Raw genomic sequence first — 14,011 nt, forward strand, 5'->3', positions numbered from 1 at the left:
TTTCTAAACTGATGAGACAAGTGATTGAAACAAATGTCTAAGAATAGGATGTTTTGTGCTAACTGCAAAAATAGAATTCTGCTTCCCAAATGCCCTTCGTTGTGGCCACGATCCTGCAAGGTGCTGTGTCCTCAACTCTCATTGAAATCTGGTTACGCTGAAGTCACTCACAACTGGAGCTGGTAAGAAAATGGAATTTCCATCCCATGGGAAAGTTTGACATTTTGAAATTTCTTTTCATCCTGAATCAGGGCAAAAAGCTGACATTCTGAAATTTAACATGGGATGGAAATTCTGAAATATTGATTTCTGAAACATCAAAATAATCTTATGGAAATGTTCATTTTAATAATGTTGAAACATGAGCACCAGGTCGGGCAGCCATGCCATCCGGCTGGAGCCAGCCACGCCACCGTGCAGCACAGAGCACCGGGTCAGGCAGCCGTGCCACCCGCTGGAGCCAGCCACGCCACCGCGCAGCACAGAGCACCGGGTCAGGCTGCAGCTCTGCAACTGCACCACCACCCAGAGCATTGCGCCAGCAGTACAATGAGCTGAGGCTGCAGGGGAGTGGGTACAGCAGGGGAGTGGCCGGGAGCTAGCCTCCTGGGCCAGGAGCTATATGGCTGGGCAGGAGGGTCCCGCGGATGTGGCCCATGGGCCATAGTTTGCCCACCTCTGGTCTATGTGATAAATTCTACGGCTACATTTTCTCGTTCATATTATGATATATTGGAAAATGAAGTCCTAGACCCTGTTATTTATGCAAAAATAATAAATTCCATATTTATTAGTGAATCCCTTATTCTAGGTTGTCTTCTCAGATTTGTTCCTTGGTAGATTCAGTGAAAGGAGTTATTTTAACAAAGAATGTCTGATTTTGTTAATGGTCTTGAGGGGTTGGATAATTGAACTTGTGAGTGGTGAATATTCTCAGAGTGTTGCATCCTGTTATTGTGGTAGACATCGCTGGGATCTTAGCTGCAGTTTCTGAAAGTACAGCAGGTTCTGTGTGCTAGCGCTAGTCTACGCTATTGTGCTACATCGGCACAGCTGCATCACTCTAGCGCATCTGGTGAAGACGTGCTATTCCAATGGGAGAGCGCTGTCCTGTCAGCATAATTATTTCACCACAGCGAGAGGTGGGAGAAGCTATGTTGGCGGAAGAGCTTTTTCCTCTGACATAGCACAGCGTAGGCACTGCTTTAAGTCGATGCAACTTACGCCGCTCAGGGGGTAGCTTTTTCACACCCCTCACTGACTTGACATACATTGACTTAAGCAGTAGTGTAGACAAACCCTGCAAGTCCTACTGCCTTTGTGCACAAACACAATTATACCCCTCTTCTAATAAAGTACATTATAATAAGGATTGGTAAAAACATAATTCCATAAGACGATAGCGTAATAAAATAGCCGTGTTTTCAAAAGCTTCTGTAAAGGTATTTTTGAATATATAAATGGTTTACATATAATTCTCTAAAATATGCTAAATATCGGCCTTTAAAAATCTATTCAAGACAGATTCTAATGTATGCTGTGGTCATTGTGCTGCTCTGTCAATACAGCCCTGGGAAGCTGTTACAGACCGGTATAAGTTAAAGCTGCTATGCGGCTGCTTTAACGTATTCCAGGAAATAAAAAGGTGGCATAGAGTCACCTTCCTCCCCAACCACTGAAGCTGTACGCTGAGCAAAGCTCAGCCAGACCTAAGGATTGGAGCATGAGTGCTTTAGAAACATTTTTTTGTATTAAGACGTACTATCAGATAAACAAATTGCATAACATTCAGTACCATCATCTGATCTATATCAGTGGTTTTCAAACCTTTTTTCTGGGGACCCAGTTGAAGGAAATGTTGATGCCCCCGACCTAACAGAGCTGGAGATGAGGGGTTTGAGGTGTGTGAGGGGGCTCTGGGCCGGGTAGGAGGTTGGGATGCAGGAGGGGGTCAGTGCTCTGGGCTGGGGGTGCAGGCTCTGGGGTGGGGCCAAAGATGAGGGGTTTGGGGTGCAGGAAAGAGTCCCAAGTTTCAGGGGCTCAGGACTGGGGCACGGACTTACTTCTGGCAGCTTCTGGTCAGCAGTGCAGCAGGGGTGCAGAGGCAGGCTTCCTGCCTGTCCTGACACTGTGAACCGTGCTGCACCCCAGAAGTGGCAGCAGTGGGTCCTGCTCTTAGGCAGAGGCAAGCAAGCAGCTTTGCGCAACTCTCACCCACAGGCACAGCTCCCATTGCCCGATTCCTGGCCAATAGGAGTGTGGAGGGGGTGCTTGGGGTGGGGGCAGCACACGGAGCCCCGTGGCCCCCCTGACTAGAAGCTGGACTCGCTGCTGGCTGCTTCCGGGGCCCAGCACGGTGTTGGAAAAGGTAGGTACTAGCACGTTAAAAGTCCCCTCTGCAGTGCTGACCAGAGCAAGACAACCCAGTACCTGACATGCTGCGACCCAGTACTGGGTCACAGCCCACGGATTGAAAAATACTGATCTATATCATCATAACAGTTGTCCTTCAGTTGCATTCTATGAACATCATAAAATATTATTTTTGGACAAATTATATTTTTAGACTGAAACTAACCCAAGAGTGGTGCATTTTCAGAAGGCTATCCATACTCCTTGACCTCTTTTATAACTTGCCTTCAAGGAAGCTCGTATCAGGTTTCAATAGGCCAATATGGACAGTGGGCTGTCTGGGGAAGGTCTAATGGAAACACATTTATGGATACAAAACTTTAGCAGCCCCCATTCCAGCCAGAGTGGAATAGACATGGAAAGACAGCCTAGCCTACACTCATCCTGCCTTCGGGATGTAGTATGTGATTTCAGTCTCTTCAGCCCCCACACAAAGCCTGAAGAATTTGAGCTTGATGCAGGGAGAGAAATATTTCATTCTTAGCAAACATTTCAAAGAGCAGTGACCATCCTCTCTGTTTTCCCATATATGGTTCCAAAGCTCCATCCATAGTCGTCCTCTTTGCTCATTGTGCCCGTGCAAAGGCCTGGGGAAGATGGGGTTAGATTATACTATCACACTAGCTTTATATGCTGTTGTAACTCAACTGACTTCAGTAGAGATACTGCTAATTTATTTCAGTTGGGAGATCAGAACCAGGCCAAGGTTTGTAGATATTTAGAAACAAACCTGATCCTCTGACAGTTTGGATCTCCAAAGTTCATACTGCTCTCATTTGCACCTTGGAACCAGAACAAGTCTGAAGGAGTGCAAAGGGGAGCTAAAGCCACCTTCCTACTCCTTAATCTCTATGAATTGTCATATACTCTTTAGGCGCAAACTAATTTCTGGACCAGTATCGAGGAAGTGGTGTATGAGGGCTTCAGCAACATGAGATTCTGTGGTTTTTTTCTGATTTATAATTTTGATTTATGTGGCCATCTTTTTGCTTTCATATTTAATATACATACATTTCTATTTTCAACTATTTACATTAGATATATAAATTGTATATGTATTTGTATACACACATACAAGTTGTCATCTTTCATAAATGTATGGATATAAATTACTTTAAATATTATGGAAGTATGTTCTCCCTGCTCTGTTTGCATCCACCTTTCCTTAGTGCTGATAGATCAAGAGGAGCATATAACCTGACGTTTTTCCTTCATTGTTAACTCATTCATAAGTATTAGTGCCTCTGTATTTCAGAATTTCCAAAGGGCATATCCAGCAAGCAATACTGAAAACACTAAGCGTGAAATCTGGGTTCCATTGAGTTCAATGGAAGTTTTGCTGTAGACATCAGTGGAACTAGGATTTCACCCTAAATGTGTATCAGTGTACATAGATGGCTAAAAATATTCATGAAATTACAATGCTAGGAATTATTAATGTCGAATCCTGCTTTAATATGGCATCTGATTCAAAGTTAATAGCAACTTTAATTAAAACAAAGAGTTGGTACATATTTACATCATTTTTCATTTTTAATAATCTCACAATCATAACTGATTAAAAATAACCCCTTTCTCAGTGAGTTACAGTTTTCTTATGGTCTCTCTCTTCCGCAGAAACCAGGAGTGGATCTAGCAGACACCTACATTATGTTTGTTCGGCAAAACCAGGATATACTTCGAGAAAAGGTCAATGAGGAAATGTATATAGAAAAGTTGTTTGATGTAAGTAACTACCCTTGCAAGGCATGCTGGCATCATGGTTACATCTGAAAGGGATAAGTTGCATTTTGATTGCATTCAGCATGCAGGTCAGGATGTTTTTCTCTGTTGGCTATTTTTGTTCTGCTTTTTTATTTGGTTGTCTGCTGCTACTAAAGATAGCCTTAATTGTATGCATTTCCTGCATGAGAGCTGTCTGTTGGAATGAGTAAATCAAAAGTGTTCTAAGATTAATATTTTAACTAGTCTATCATTTTATCATTGTGTGATATGCAATTTTGTTTCATTCCACCTTTTAATTTTGAAGTAAAGTGCCATGAACAGAATTGTATTGTAATGGATGTTCTTAGTGTATGAAGACACAGTTGAAAAGGTATTTTCCCTAAATAACAATTCTTATACCTTATTCTTCAGATAAAGTAAGAAGACAAATAAACTGTGCGACATTCCTTCAGATTTCTAAGAGCTGTTTTTGCTGAGTAACTTTTAGAACTTAGCTTAATGTACATTTAGTCCAAAATTTTCAAATATATAGAATCCTAAAGTTAGCCTGATGCTTATTTAGATACAGGACTCATATTTTCAAAACTTCACCCAACATCACCTGTTGACCTCACATTTCAAGTGCGCTTCTTATCCTCACCATCAAAACCGTGCACACCACTCTTGCCCATGTCATCACTCTAATTTTCCCATGCACACTTTCTTTGCTCCCTCCCTAATCTGCCTATAACTGCTCCCGTTGCTTCTTAATGGCCTCGTCCTCCAAATCTCTCCTTACACAAGCCTCATCCACAAAGCCCTGCAGTCACATGCTGTCTGGATATCTCCACTGCTTCAGGCATCGACCATCACTTGTTGTGTGATGCATCTGATCTGTATTGTCTGTGTCTCTGAACTAGAAGCTGTGTGAGGTGATCATGTCTTATATATGTTGAAAGTACCAAGCCCATAAAAATAATAATAAAATCTAAATTCTTTGTTACATATCTGAAATCTGGATCAAGAGAGCAATCACTTCTGATTATATGGGAATCTGAACAGAGGAAGTAATCCTATGTCTTTGAGACAGCTTGATACAGTCCGTTACAATACTGATTCTGAAATGTGATATTCAGTTTGAAATGTATTTATTGTGTACCATCTACTCAGCATTTTACAGAGCTTTTCTGGCAGTTTCATTTAATTATGCAAGTTACTGCAAATGTTTTCATAACAGCAATTCACAGCCTCTACTATGACACTTCAATTGTGGCAGTTGTAGAAGGTCCTGTAACATAGACTCGCAGCCATGATATGTCATGTCAGTGTTTCTTGTTTGTTAGATTGGGTGGTCAAAATGAGACTTATCTCTTGTACTTTATATTTTCAGACATTCCTAGGCAGTTTTACAATAAAAGTATCATCTGTTTTAATAACCTAAGTGTTAATATGTGTGAAAAGAAAGATTTTATAAAAGCTTTGATGCCCTGCAGGGGTGGAAGAATTATCCATCCATCCAGCTGGCGCTTTCACAAAGCAGTAAAACTGTGTTAGCAACTTCTGCTTCAGTTTGGTATTGCACTGAATCTGCAAGCATGTGTGTGTGTGTGTGTGTGTGTGTGTGTGTGTGTGTGTGTGTGTGTGTGTGTGTGTGTGTGTGTGTGTGTGTGTGTGTGTGTGTGTGTGTGTGGAGGGAGATAGGAGAGGTTTTTTCTTGCTTAAGTTGTAATTTTCTGAAACTTAATAGATGTCTAGGGCCAAATCCAACTCTCTTTGTAGTCAATGATAGGCTTTCTATTAGCTTTAACGGGACTTGAATCACACCCTTTGTCCCTAACACTATAGTTTTCAGGCAGAAAAAAATGTATTCAAGGTACTCTTTTTCACACCATCCAGTTACATCTTTGCTTTTCTTTGTATATGCATGAGAGATGAAGTGGTGTCATATTGAAATAAATCAGAAAGACTTTATTACAAACATGAACATTATGGGATGTGTATATTCACTTAGTATAACAAGGAGACAAATCCAGCTCTCAGTTACACTGATGTAAATCTAGAATAACCCATATAATGCAACTTGCCTTCAATGAGATTATTTTGGATTTACAGCAGTATAACTGAGAGCAGGATTAGGTTATGGTTATTGGTGTCAGTAATTTAGCAAAGACTACGTAACCTTTGTATATGCAGATCTATTAAGTTGCATTTTTATGGAAGGATTAAAATTAGTTTAATTAACTTTTTTATTGGCTGTCCCAAGCCATTTATTTCTGGCCACAGTTGCAGATTGTTTTACTACTGAAATATTTTTTCATTTTCATCAGATGAGAAACTGGCAGGTGGAGGAAGGGAGAATATGCCAATGCATGTTTGTTTCTGAAAGGGAAATACCTCTTTGAAATAGAGTAAAACCTCTGTAGCTAATGACTCAGGGAGGCTTGTAGCTATTTTGTGTTCTAGCAGATACAGATGCAAATTTGAGCAAGACAGAGCCCTTGATATTTTAAGGTTATTTTTTATTTAATCTGAAAAATTATCCTTCAAAATTTCTTGTGTATACGTCATAGGTCTCATTCATTACTGCATTACTTCAGTTTTATGCTGGTGTAATTCCACTGAAATCATTTATTTCAATGAAGTTACACTGGAATAAAACTGGAATAATGCAGTGGTGAATCGGGCCAAGTATATCTAGGTTTCTGACTATACCGTACAAAGCAAACTCTTTCTACTGTTTATATTGCTATGATGCAACAGGGTGCAGTACATAATTAGTAAAATCATGCTGATTAAACATTCTCTTGTGTTTATAAAATGATTAAAAATTAGCTGTTGAAAAGTTTTATTTAGTGAAGATTTCTTTTAAATACCTTCATTGCCTGCTTTCAGTGAAGGCTCTCAAAGTGGTACTTGGGGAACTGGAGAATTAAATTCTTAAATGGAATTACAGTAGCATAATTCTCTTATTAAAACATTCTGTTAGGCAATTGGCTTGGGAAGCCCTGAATAAACATTGAGAGTTTCCCATTTATCCAAGCACAAACTTTACACGTGCAAATAATTTAAATGCACCCTGTATCCAGTAATATCAAGTTCCTCCTAGGGTCTGACCTTATACCATTAAAGTCAATGGGAGTAGGAATAAGACCTTAAAAAAGCATTTTTCAGAATCCAGTGTGGTTGAACTTAGATACATGTTCTGATCTGAATTGTTAAGATGAGGTGAATAACTCTGTGTTTCATGTGCACTTTTAATTGGCATTAGACTTATTCAATGAGAAGCTAGTGTGTGTAGATTAAAACCAAAATTGGATTACATTAAATTTTCACACATCAAAGAATTGAGCTTCTATGTAAATACACTGCTTACTGATCCAAATTCTTCCCTTTTCTGCAAATGTAACTCTCTCAAGCTCCTCTTTTGGTAGCTTATCAGTTTGATATATTTCTTATCATTTGTGCAATATCCACAGAGATGTGTATCTGAAAATGGAAAAGTTGACATTAGGCTTTTTTCAAAAATATTCCTATTCCCATTCTCCAATGAGGCCTATTGTATTTGTATTGAGGTGCTTCCTGTTGAAAGGCTTCCAGTGTAAGCAACTATATGATTTTGTTCTGATGTTGTCAAGATCACATTAATAGTAAATTTGTCAAAGTAAACAGTTTCCTTTTTAAGTAACAGAGAGACAAAAGAAAGCCGGTAAAGCCATGTAGGTCTACCCATTATTTTAGGTTAAAATTTGGACCTCTCTTTCTCTTAAAAAAAAAAAAACAAAAACAAAAATGCGTGCGCACACACACACACACACAAAACATAAACAAAAAACCCACAACCCAACAATAACCACCTTTATTTTTTCATTATTGAAATAATAATTCGTATGTTACCATATTCATATCTATGTACATAAGGTGAACACCATTAAAAAGTCAGTATTTGTCAACAGTTAATCTCACTGTGATATGTTAGATGATACAGTGTAGTAACTATTAGCAAATGTGAACTTTGGCCCTGACCCTGCCAACTCTTACATACTTGCTTAAATTTTGGCACATGATTCGTAGATTCCAAGGCCACAAGGGACCACAGTGATCATCCAGATTGACCTGTTTTGCACAGGCCATAGAACTTCCCCCAAATAGTTCCTAAAGCATAAATCATAGAAATTTAGGGCTGGAAGGCACCTTTGAAGGTCACCTAATCCATCCCCCTGCACTGAGGCAGGACCAAGTATATCCGGACCGTTCCTGTCAGGTATTTGTCTAATCTGTCCCCCAATGATGAGGATTCCACAACATCTCTTGGAAGTGTAGTCCAGTGTTCAATCATTCATATAGTTAGAAAGTTTTTCCTATTATCTGATCTAAATCTCTCTCGCGGTAGATTAAGCTGATTACTTCTTGCCCTACCATCAATAGATATGGAGAACAATTGATCACCACCCTCTATGTAACAAACATTAGAATATTTGAAATGTGTTATCAGGTCTGCCCTTAGTCTTCTTATCTTAAGACTAAACATGCCCAATTTTTTTTTAACCTTTCCTCAGAGGTCAGGTTTGCTAAACCTTTTGTCATTTTTGTTGCTCTCCTCTGGACTCTCTCCAATTTGTCCACATCTTCCTTCAAGTGTGATGCCTGGGGCCAGCCTTACAGGTGGGTGACATGAGCGAGCACACAGGGCACCATTGTCAGGGGGTGCTGTGATCAAGGGGCAAGAAATGGCGCACGTCTGGGGTACAAGGCTGTGGAAAGGAGCTCAAGACAATGGTAAGGGGAGAGGCAGCAGGGCCCGGGGTGATGAGAGGAGGTGGGGGAGCCCAGGGAGGCCTCAGGGGCCAAGGGGGATGGGTGGGGAGCCTGGGGGGCAGCAGGAGTGAGGGGGAATGGGTGAGGAGCCCACAGAGGTAGCGGCGGCCAGGGGTACCAGAATACAAGTTAGCCCAGGGTACCATTTTCCTGAAGGCCGGCCCCGGTGGTGCCAAAGATTGGACACTCTACCCTAGTTGAGGCCACCCTAGTACTGAGTAGAATCCCGTGTCTTACATAGGACACTCCTGTTAATACACCTCAGTATAATAATAGCCTTTTTTGCCACTACATCACATTGTTGGCTCTTATTCAAGTTATGATCCACTATAACCCCCAGATCATTTTCTGCAGTAATACTGCCTAGCCAGTTATTCCCCATTTGGTATTTGTGCTTTTGATTTTTCCTTCCTAAATGTAGTACTTTGTGCTTCTCTTTATTAAATTTCATCTTGTTGATTTTAGACAAATTCTCCAATTTATCAAGATCATTTTGAAATCTAAGCCTCTCCTCCAAAGTGCTACCCAGTATTGATTTGAAAATAGCTAGTGATGGAGAATCCACCACAACCTTGGCAAGTTGTTCCAATGGTTAATTACCCTCACTGTAAAAATTGATACCTTATTTCCAGTCTCAGTTTCTCTAGCTTCAGCTTCCAGCCACTGGATCGGGTCATACCTTTCTGTGTTGGATTGACTATCCCATTATCAAATATTTGTTTCCCATGTAGGTACTTATAGACTGTAATCAAGTCACCCCTTAACCTTCTCTTTGTTAAGCTGAATAGATTGAGCTCTTTGAATCTATCACTATAAGGCGTGCTTTCTAATTTTTTAATCGCTTTCCTGGCCCCGCTCTGGACCCTCTCCAATTTATCAATATCCTTCTTGAATTGTGGACACCAGAACAGGACACAGTATTCCAGCAATGGTTGCATCAGTGCCAAATACAGAGGTAAAATAACCTCTCTACTCCTTCTCGAGATTCCCCGGTCTATGCATCCTAGGATTGCATGAACTCTTTTTACTATTGGCCACAGAGTTGCACTTGGAGCCCATGTTCAGCTGATTATCCACCACAATCCCCAAATGTTTTTCAAAGTCACTGCTTCCCAGGATAGAGTCATCCTATCCAAAGGCTTCTATATGGCCTACAGTCCCATTGAATTGAGTGGGACTGCTCATGTGTCTATAGGTGAGCACATTCCTAAGTGTTTGCAAGATCATGGCCTATTATGGTGGTCACTGTGTATGTATGTATGCATGAACACTTACAATGATTGGAGGAATAGAAATGAAGGATAAAGCACTCATAGAGTATTCTTTGAAATTTAGAAAGACTGGGATTTATTACATACAATGTTTCAGCATCCCAGCTTTCCATAGACTTTATTATTTGTATTTTGTTGTGCTTTTTGTATTTAAGATGTTCAAATATAAGCCATTAACTTTGTTGACCTGTCATAACCAGTCATTCTATTTATTTTTAATTTTTTCTGTCAAAAGAAACTGATTGATCACATTATTTTGGTTATAATGTCAACACGCTGAATTGAATACTAATCATGTTTCCATGTCATAACCATTATTTTCCTTTTCCATTAGTAGAAAGGGATGGATGATATAAGTTCATTGATGTACTTGAGGCTGTTTGAGGTAATAGTTTATTTCTAAAGCTTGTTATGTCATGTACCTCATTATGTGCTGAAGAGTGGAAATGAAGTACTTGTTTAATTCATTTGTGTTTATGATGTCTGCTAGTATCTAGAAGCAACCAGTGTATTGGCCAATTTAGTTGCATGTTTTTATATAGCATTTATAATAATTTGCAAAAATGATCTCTAGTTAAAAACTTGTGTTTCTCCTTAGTAAATAAAAAGTCATTTATTTTCCTGGTGACATTTGCTAGACTAAGAATATGTTTCAGATGTGAGTTTTGAGTTTTCTGTTGTACTGGTTTTTTCTCTGTATTGTCCATGTCTGTCTCAGTAAGCAACATTAATGTAGTATTTAGTATTTAGCAGTGTTTTTCTAGCAAAATGTAATGTCTTGTTTTGAAAAAATTGCTCATTCTCAAATTACTACCTGTCAAGTTAGTTTTAGTTAATAATCGTCATTGTCAATGTTAAGTAATGATTTGCAAGTGTAAGATTTTACTTTTGATCTAGGTTATCTGCCAAGATGACTCTGACAAGTTGAAACTAGGTGGGGACTGGTTAAAGGCCTTGACTTGACTCTGAAGCTGTGTGTGAATTAAAATCTGCGAAACTTGAGAGGAGCGTACCTAATTAACCAAAAGAAACTCAACAAGCAAATGTATTGTAGCTTGTTGATCTTCTTATTTCTTTGATAATTCAGAATAATCTTCAAGAAATATGTAGACTTCTTGCTCAGATTCTTGAAATGTGATCGCAGAAGAACACAATTGTCATTTGGCACAAACCCAGAATTACACATCTTTGCATGATGCACCTGGACATATGTGGCAGGTCTGGTAGAATCAGCTAATTAACAACACAGGCTTAAACAGGCACCTCATCTGGCAGTGTAGTTAGTTGCCTGATGGTGCTCAGCAGGATTTGGTAGTGCTTTTTATTTTTCTATCCTAATGGTCTGCTGCCCACCTAATTTTGCCTTATTGTCAGCCACTACTTACCGCAGCTTGAGGCCCTCCCAGGAGGCTGAATTACTATCAAAGGATTAGGGAGATGTAGCCTTGCAGCTCTGACATTTCTGATTACTTGTCTATGCTAGAACACTAATTAGCTGTGACTAATTAAGAAAAATGTTCCTGCCATAGAAAACCATTTAAAAGAACTGAGAAGTAGAAAAGCAATTCAAAAGCTGAGCAGTGCTCAGATTTGCCGATGCTCTTTAGATTTCCACCAAAGCCATAACTCACCTTTAATTGTGCCTAATATTTAAAAAAAAAAGCAGCCGTCCATATGTGAATTGATCTCAGTTTTTCTCTTGAACTGGAAGAATGTTTGTCTCCTTAGAACAGTTTGTAGTATCACTTTTCCTTCCAGTGAAAAAAAGAACAAATCTTTTTATTTTTCAGGTACTTTTACCAAACACTGAGTATGAATGAAAATGTTTTGTGCGCACACACATGTATACATACACACAGCGCAAGAAGCCATCAATATCTTGCAAATATGTTATTTAAAGTTCACTGCAGTGTTACTATCTTTTCTAAATAATTTTTCCCACTCTTTTTTTTAAATGAGAAGCAATATAGAAAAGAAATAGACCATTTAAAATCTGGTAAAGATGGTCCAGTATGATTTTATAAAGAATAGAGGAACATTTATTTTTTCCAAATATTATTAAGAAGCAGAGAACTCAGTCTAGCATTGATCCAACAAAGCTCAGTGCTATTGAAATCAATGGAACTACTCACATGCTTAAAGTTAAGCATGTGCTTAGCAAGATCAGGACTAGTATGCACAGTACCTTGCTGGTGGAATCCACTGTGAGCATCTTTAGGAGTTTAATGGTGTGTTTTTTCTGTAGAAGAATGCTTGCAAGTAATTCCTTTGGCTCTTCCTGACTATTATGACCTGGGCCTAAGCATGGTGGTTGGTTCAGATGTGGTCCTAAAGGTCTGGTCTACACTGGGGTGGGGAAAGGGGTGTTGAGCTAAGTCGGTCTAAGTTATGCAACTTCAGCTAAGAAAATAGCATAGCTGAAGTTGACGTACTTAGAGCTTCTTACCGTGGTGTCTTCAGTGCGGTAGGTTGACTGCTGACGCTCCTCCTTCAACTCCGCCTACGCGTCTCACTCCGGTGGAGTACCGAAGTCGACGAGAGAGCGCTTAGCGGTTGACCCCCACTGGATCGATCACTCCAAATTTTCCCCACCTCTTCATTTTGATGATGTTTTTCCTTAAGTCCTTGGAACTTCCATCTTGCATCATATTATTGTCACCCTCCTTTACTAGCATGAGAAGCCATGGGAATGATTTCACCTCAGAGGTTGTGTGTGTCATAATTCAGTCAGCATGTTGCGCTCATGGGCTAGGTCTACACTACAAATGAAGGGTGTGATTCCCAGGCCATGTACGCATACTTGCTCTCAGTGGGAGCTAGAGCAAGTGTAAATAGCAATTAAGTTGCGGTAGCCTGGATAGCATCAGCACAGGTTAGCCATGCCAAGCACCAGCCCACCTGAATCCTCTGGGTATGTACTCAGCATGGCTGAGCCATGTTGCTGCTGCCACTGCTTGAGTAACTGCAGCTACACTGCTTTTTATACTCACACTAGCTCTCAGTGAGCTAGCACAACTATGTGTAGACAAGCTGGGAATCACAGACCTTGCTTGTAGGGTAGATGTAGCCATGGAGTTGTTGTGTGCTGCTTATTCCCCATAAGCTTAATTGTGTCATTTGCATGACTCCTCTAAACGCTGCAATTTGGGGAGTAAGAGTCTCTGAGGTAGATGCTAGAAAAGAATTGAGAACTGTACATTATCTGAATAAACAAGAAACAGGGAAATGAAGTCATTTTCTCAACATTGCCAACTCGTGCTTTTGTCATGAGTTTCATATTATTTAGAGTCTCTCTAGCTCCTGGTTTCATCTGATTACTTGAGAATCTCAGCTTTGACTTAAAAAAAGAAAAAGTACATTTCTAAGCCTTATGGTTGTGGAGAAAGCCTTGAAAACATGAATCCTAAAGATTCAAAAAACAGAAGGCAAATTTTAAAAAATCCCAATCCGGATTATTTTGTAAATCTCATTATTTTTAAGACAACCTCATGATATCTGGGGGTCTGACTCATGATTTGTAAATGCCTGCGGTTGGCAATACAGTCTTCTACTAGAAATATTTATGCTGACCACTATTTATTTAAATTTCTTTTAAATGCACCTATCCATCCATGCCTGTGCATCAAGAAAAATAACCAATTTTAGCAAACAGTGAACTCTTCCCAACACCTCGCCAAGATTAAATCTGTTAACCCTTTTGTCCCGCTAGGGCTATGTGCAAATAAGCAGCTCATTACAAGTATTTTATCTTTTATCTAGATGGCTTGAAAAGTGTCTGGTACCTTAATGAAATTTGTGGGACACTTACA

The 14,011-nt window shown here is 39.7% G+C and overlaps 1 protein-coding gene across 14 annotated transcripts in view; it reads left to right on the forward strand.

The window, feature by feature from the left end:
- CADPS2 (calcium dependent secretion activator 2) overlaps positions 1–14,011 on the forward strand; it is a 591,588-nt gene that overhangs the window by 557,342 nt on the left and 20,235 nt on the right. For 7 of the 14 annotated variants that reach the window (XM_050936080.1, XM_050936081.1, XM_050936083.1 and 4 more), the window contains one exon: positions 4,030–4,137. In XM_050936080.1, the coding sequence (XP_050792037.1) occupies positions 4,030–4,137 (108 nt within the window). Of the gene's footprint in view, positions 1–4,029; positions 4,138–10,536; positions 10,588–14,011 lie in introns of those variants that run through there. The other 7 variants (XM_050936075.1, XM_050936076.1, XM_050936082.1 and 4 more) reach the window with 3 other exon arrangements.

This window comes from Gopherus flavomarginatus, chromosome 1 (assembly GCF_025201925.1).
Source record: "Gopherus flavomarginatus isolate rGopFla2 chromosome 1, rGopFla2.mat.asm, whole genome shotgun sequence".
Classification (NCBI taxonomy): Eukaryota; Metazoa; Chordata; order Testudines; family Testudinidae; genus Gopherus; species Gopherus flavomarginatus.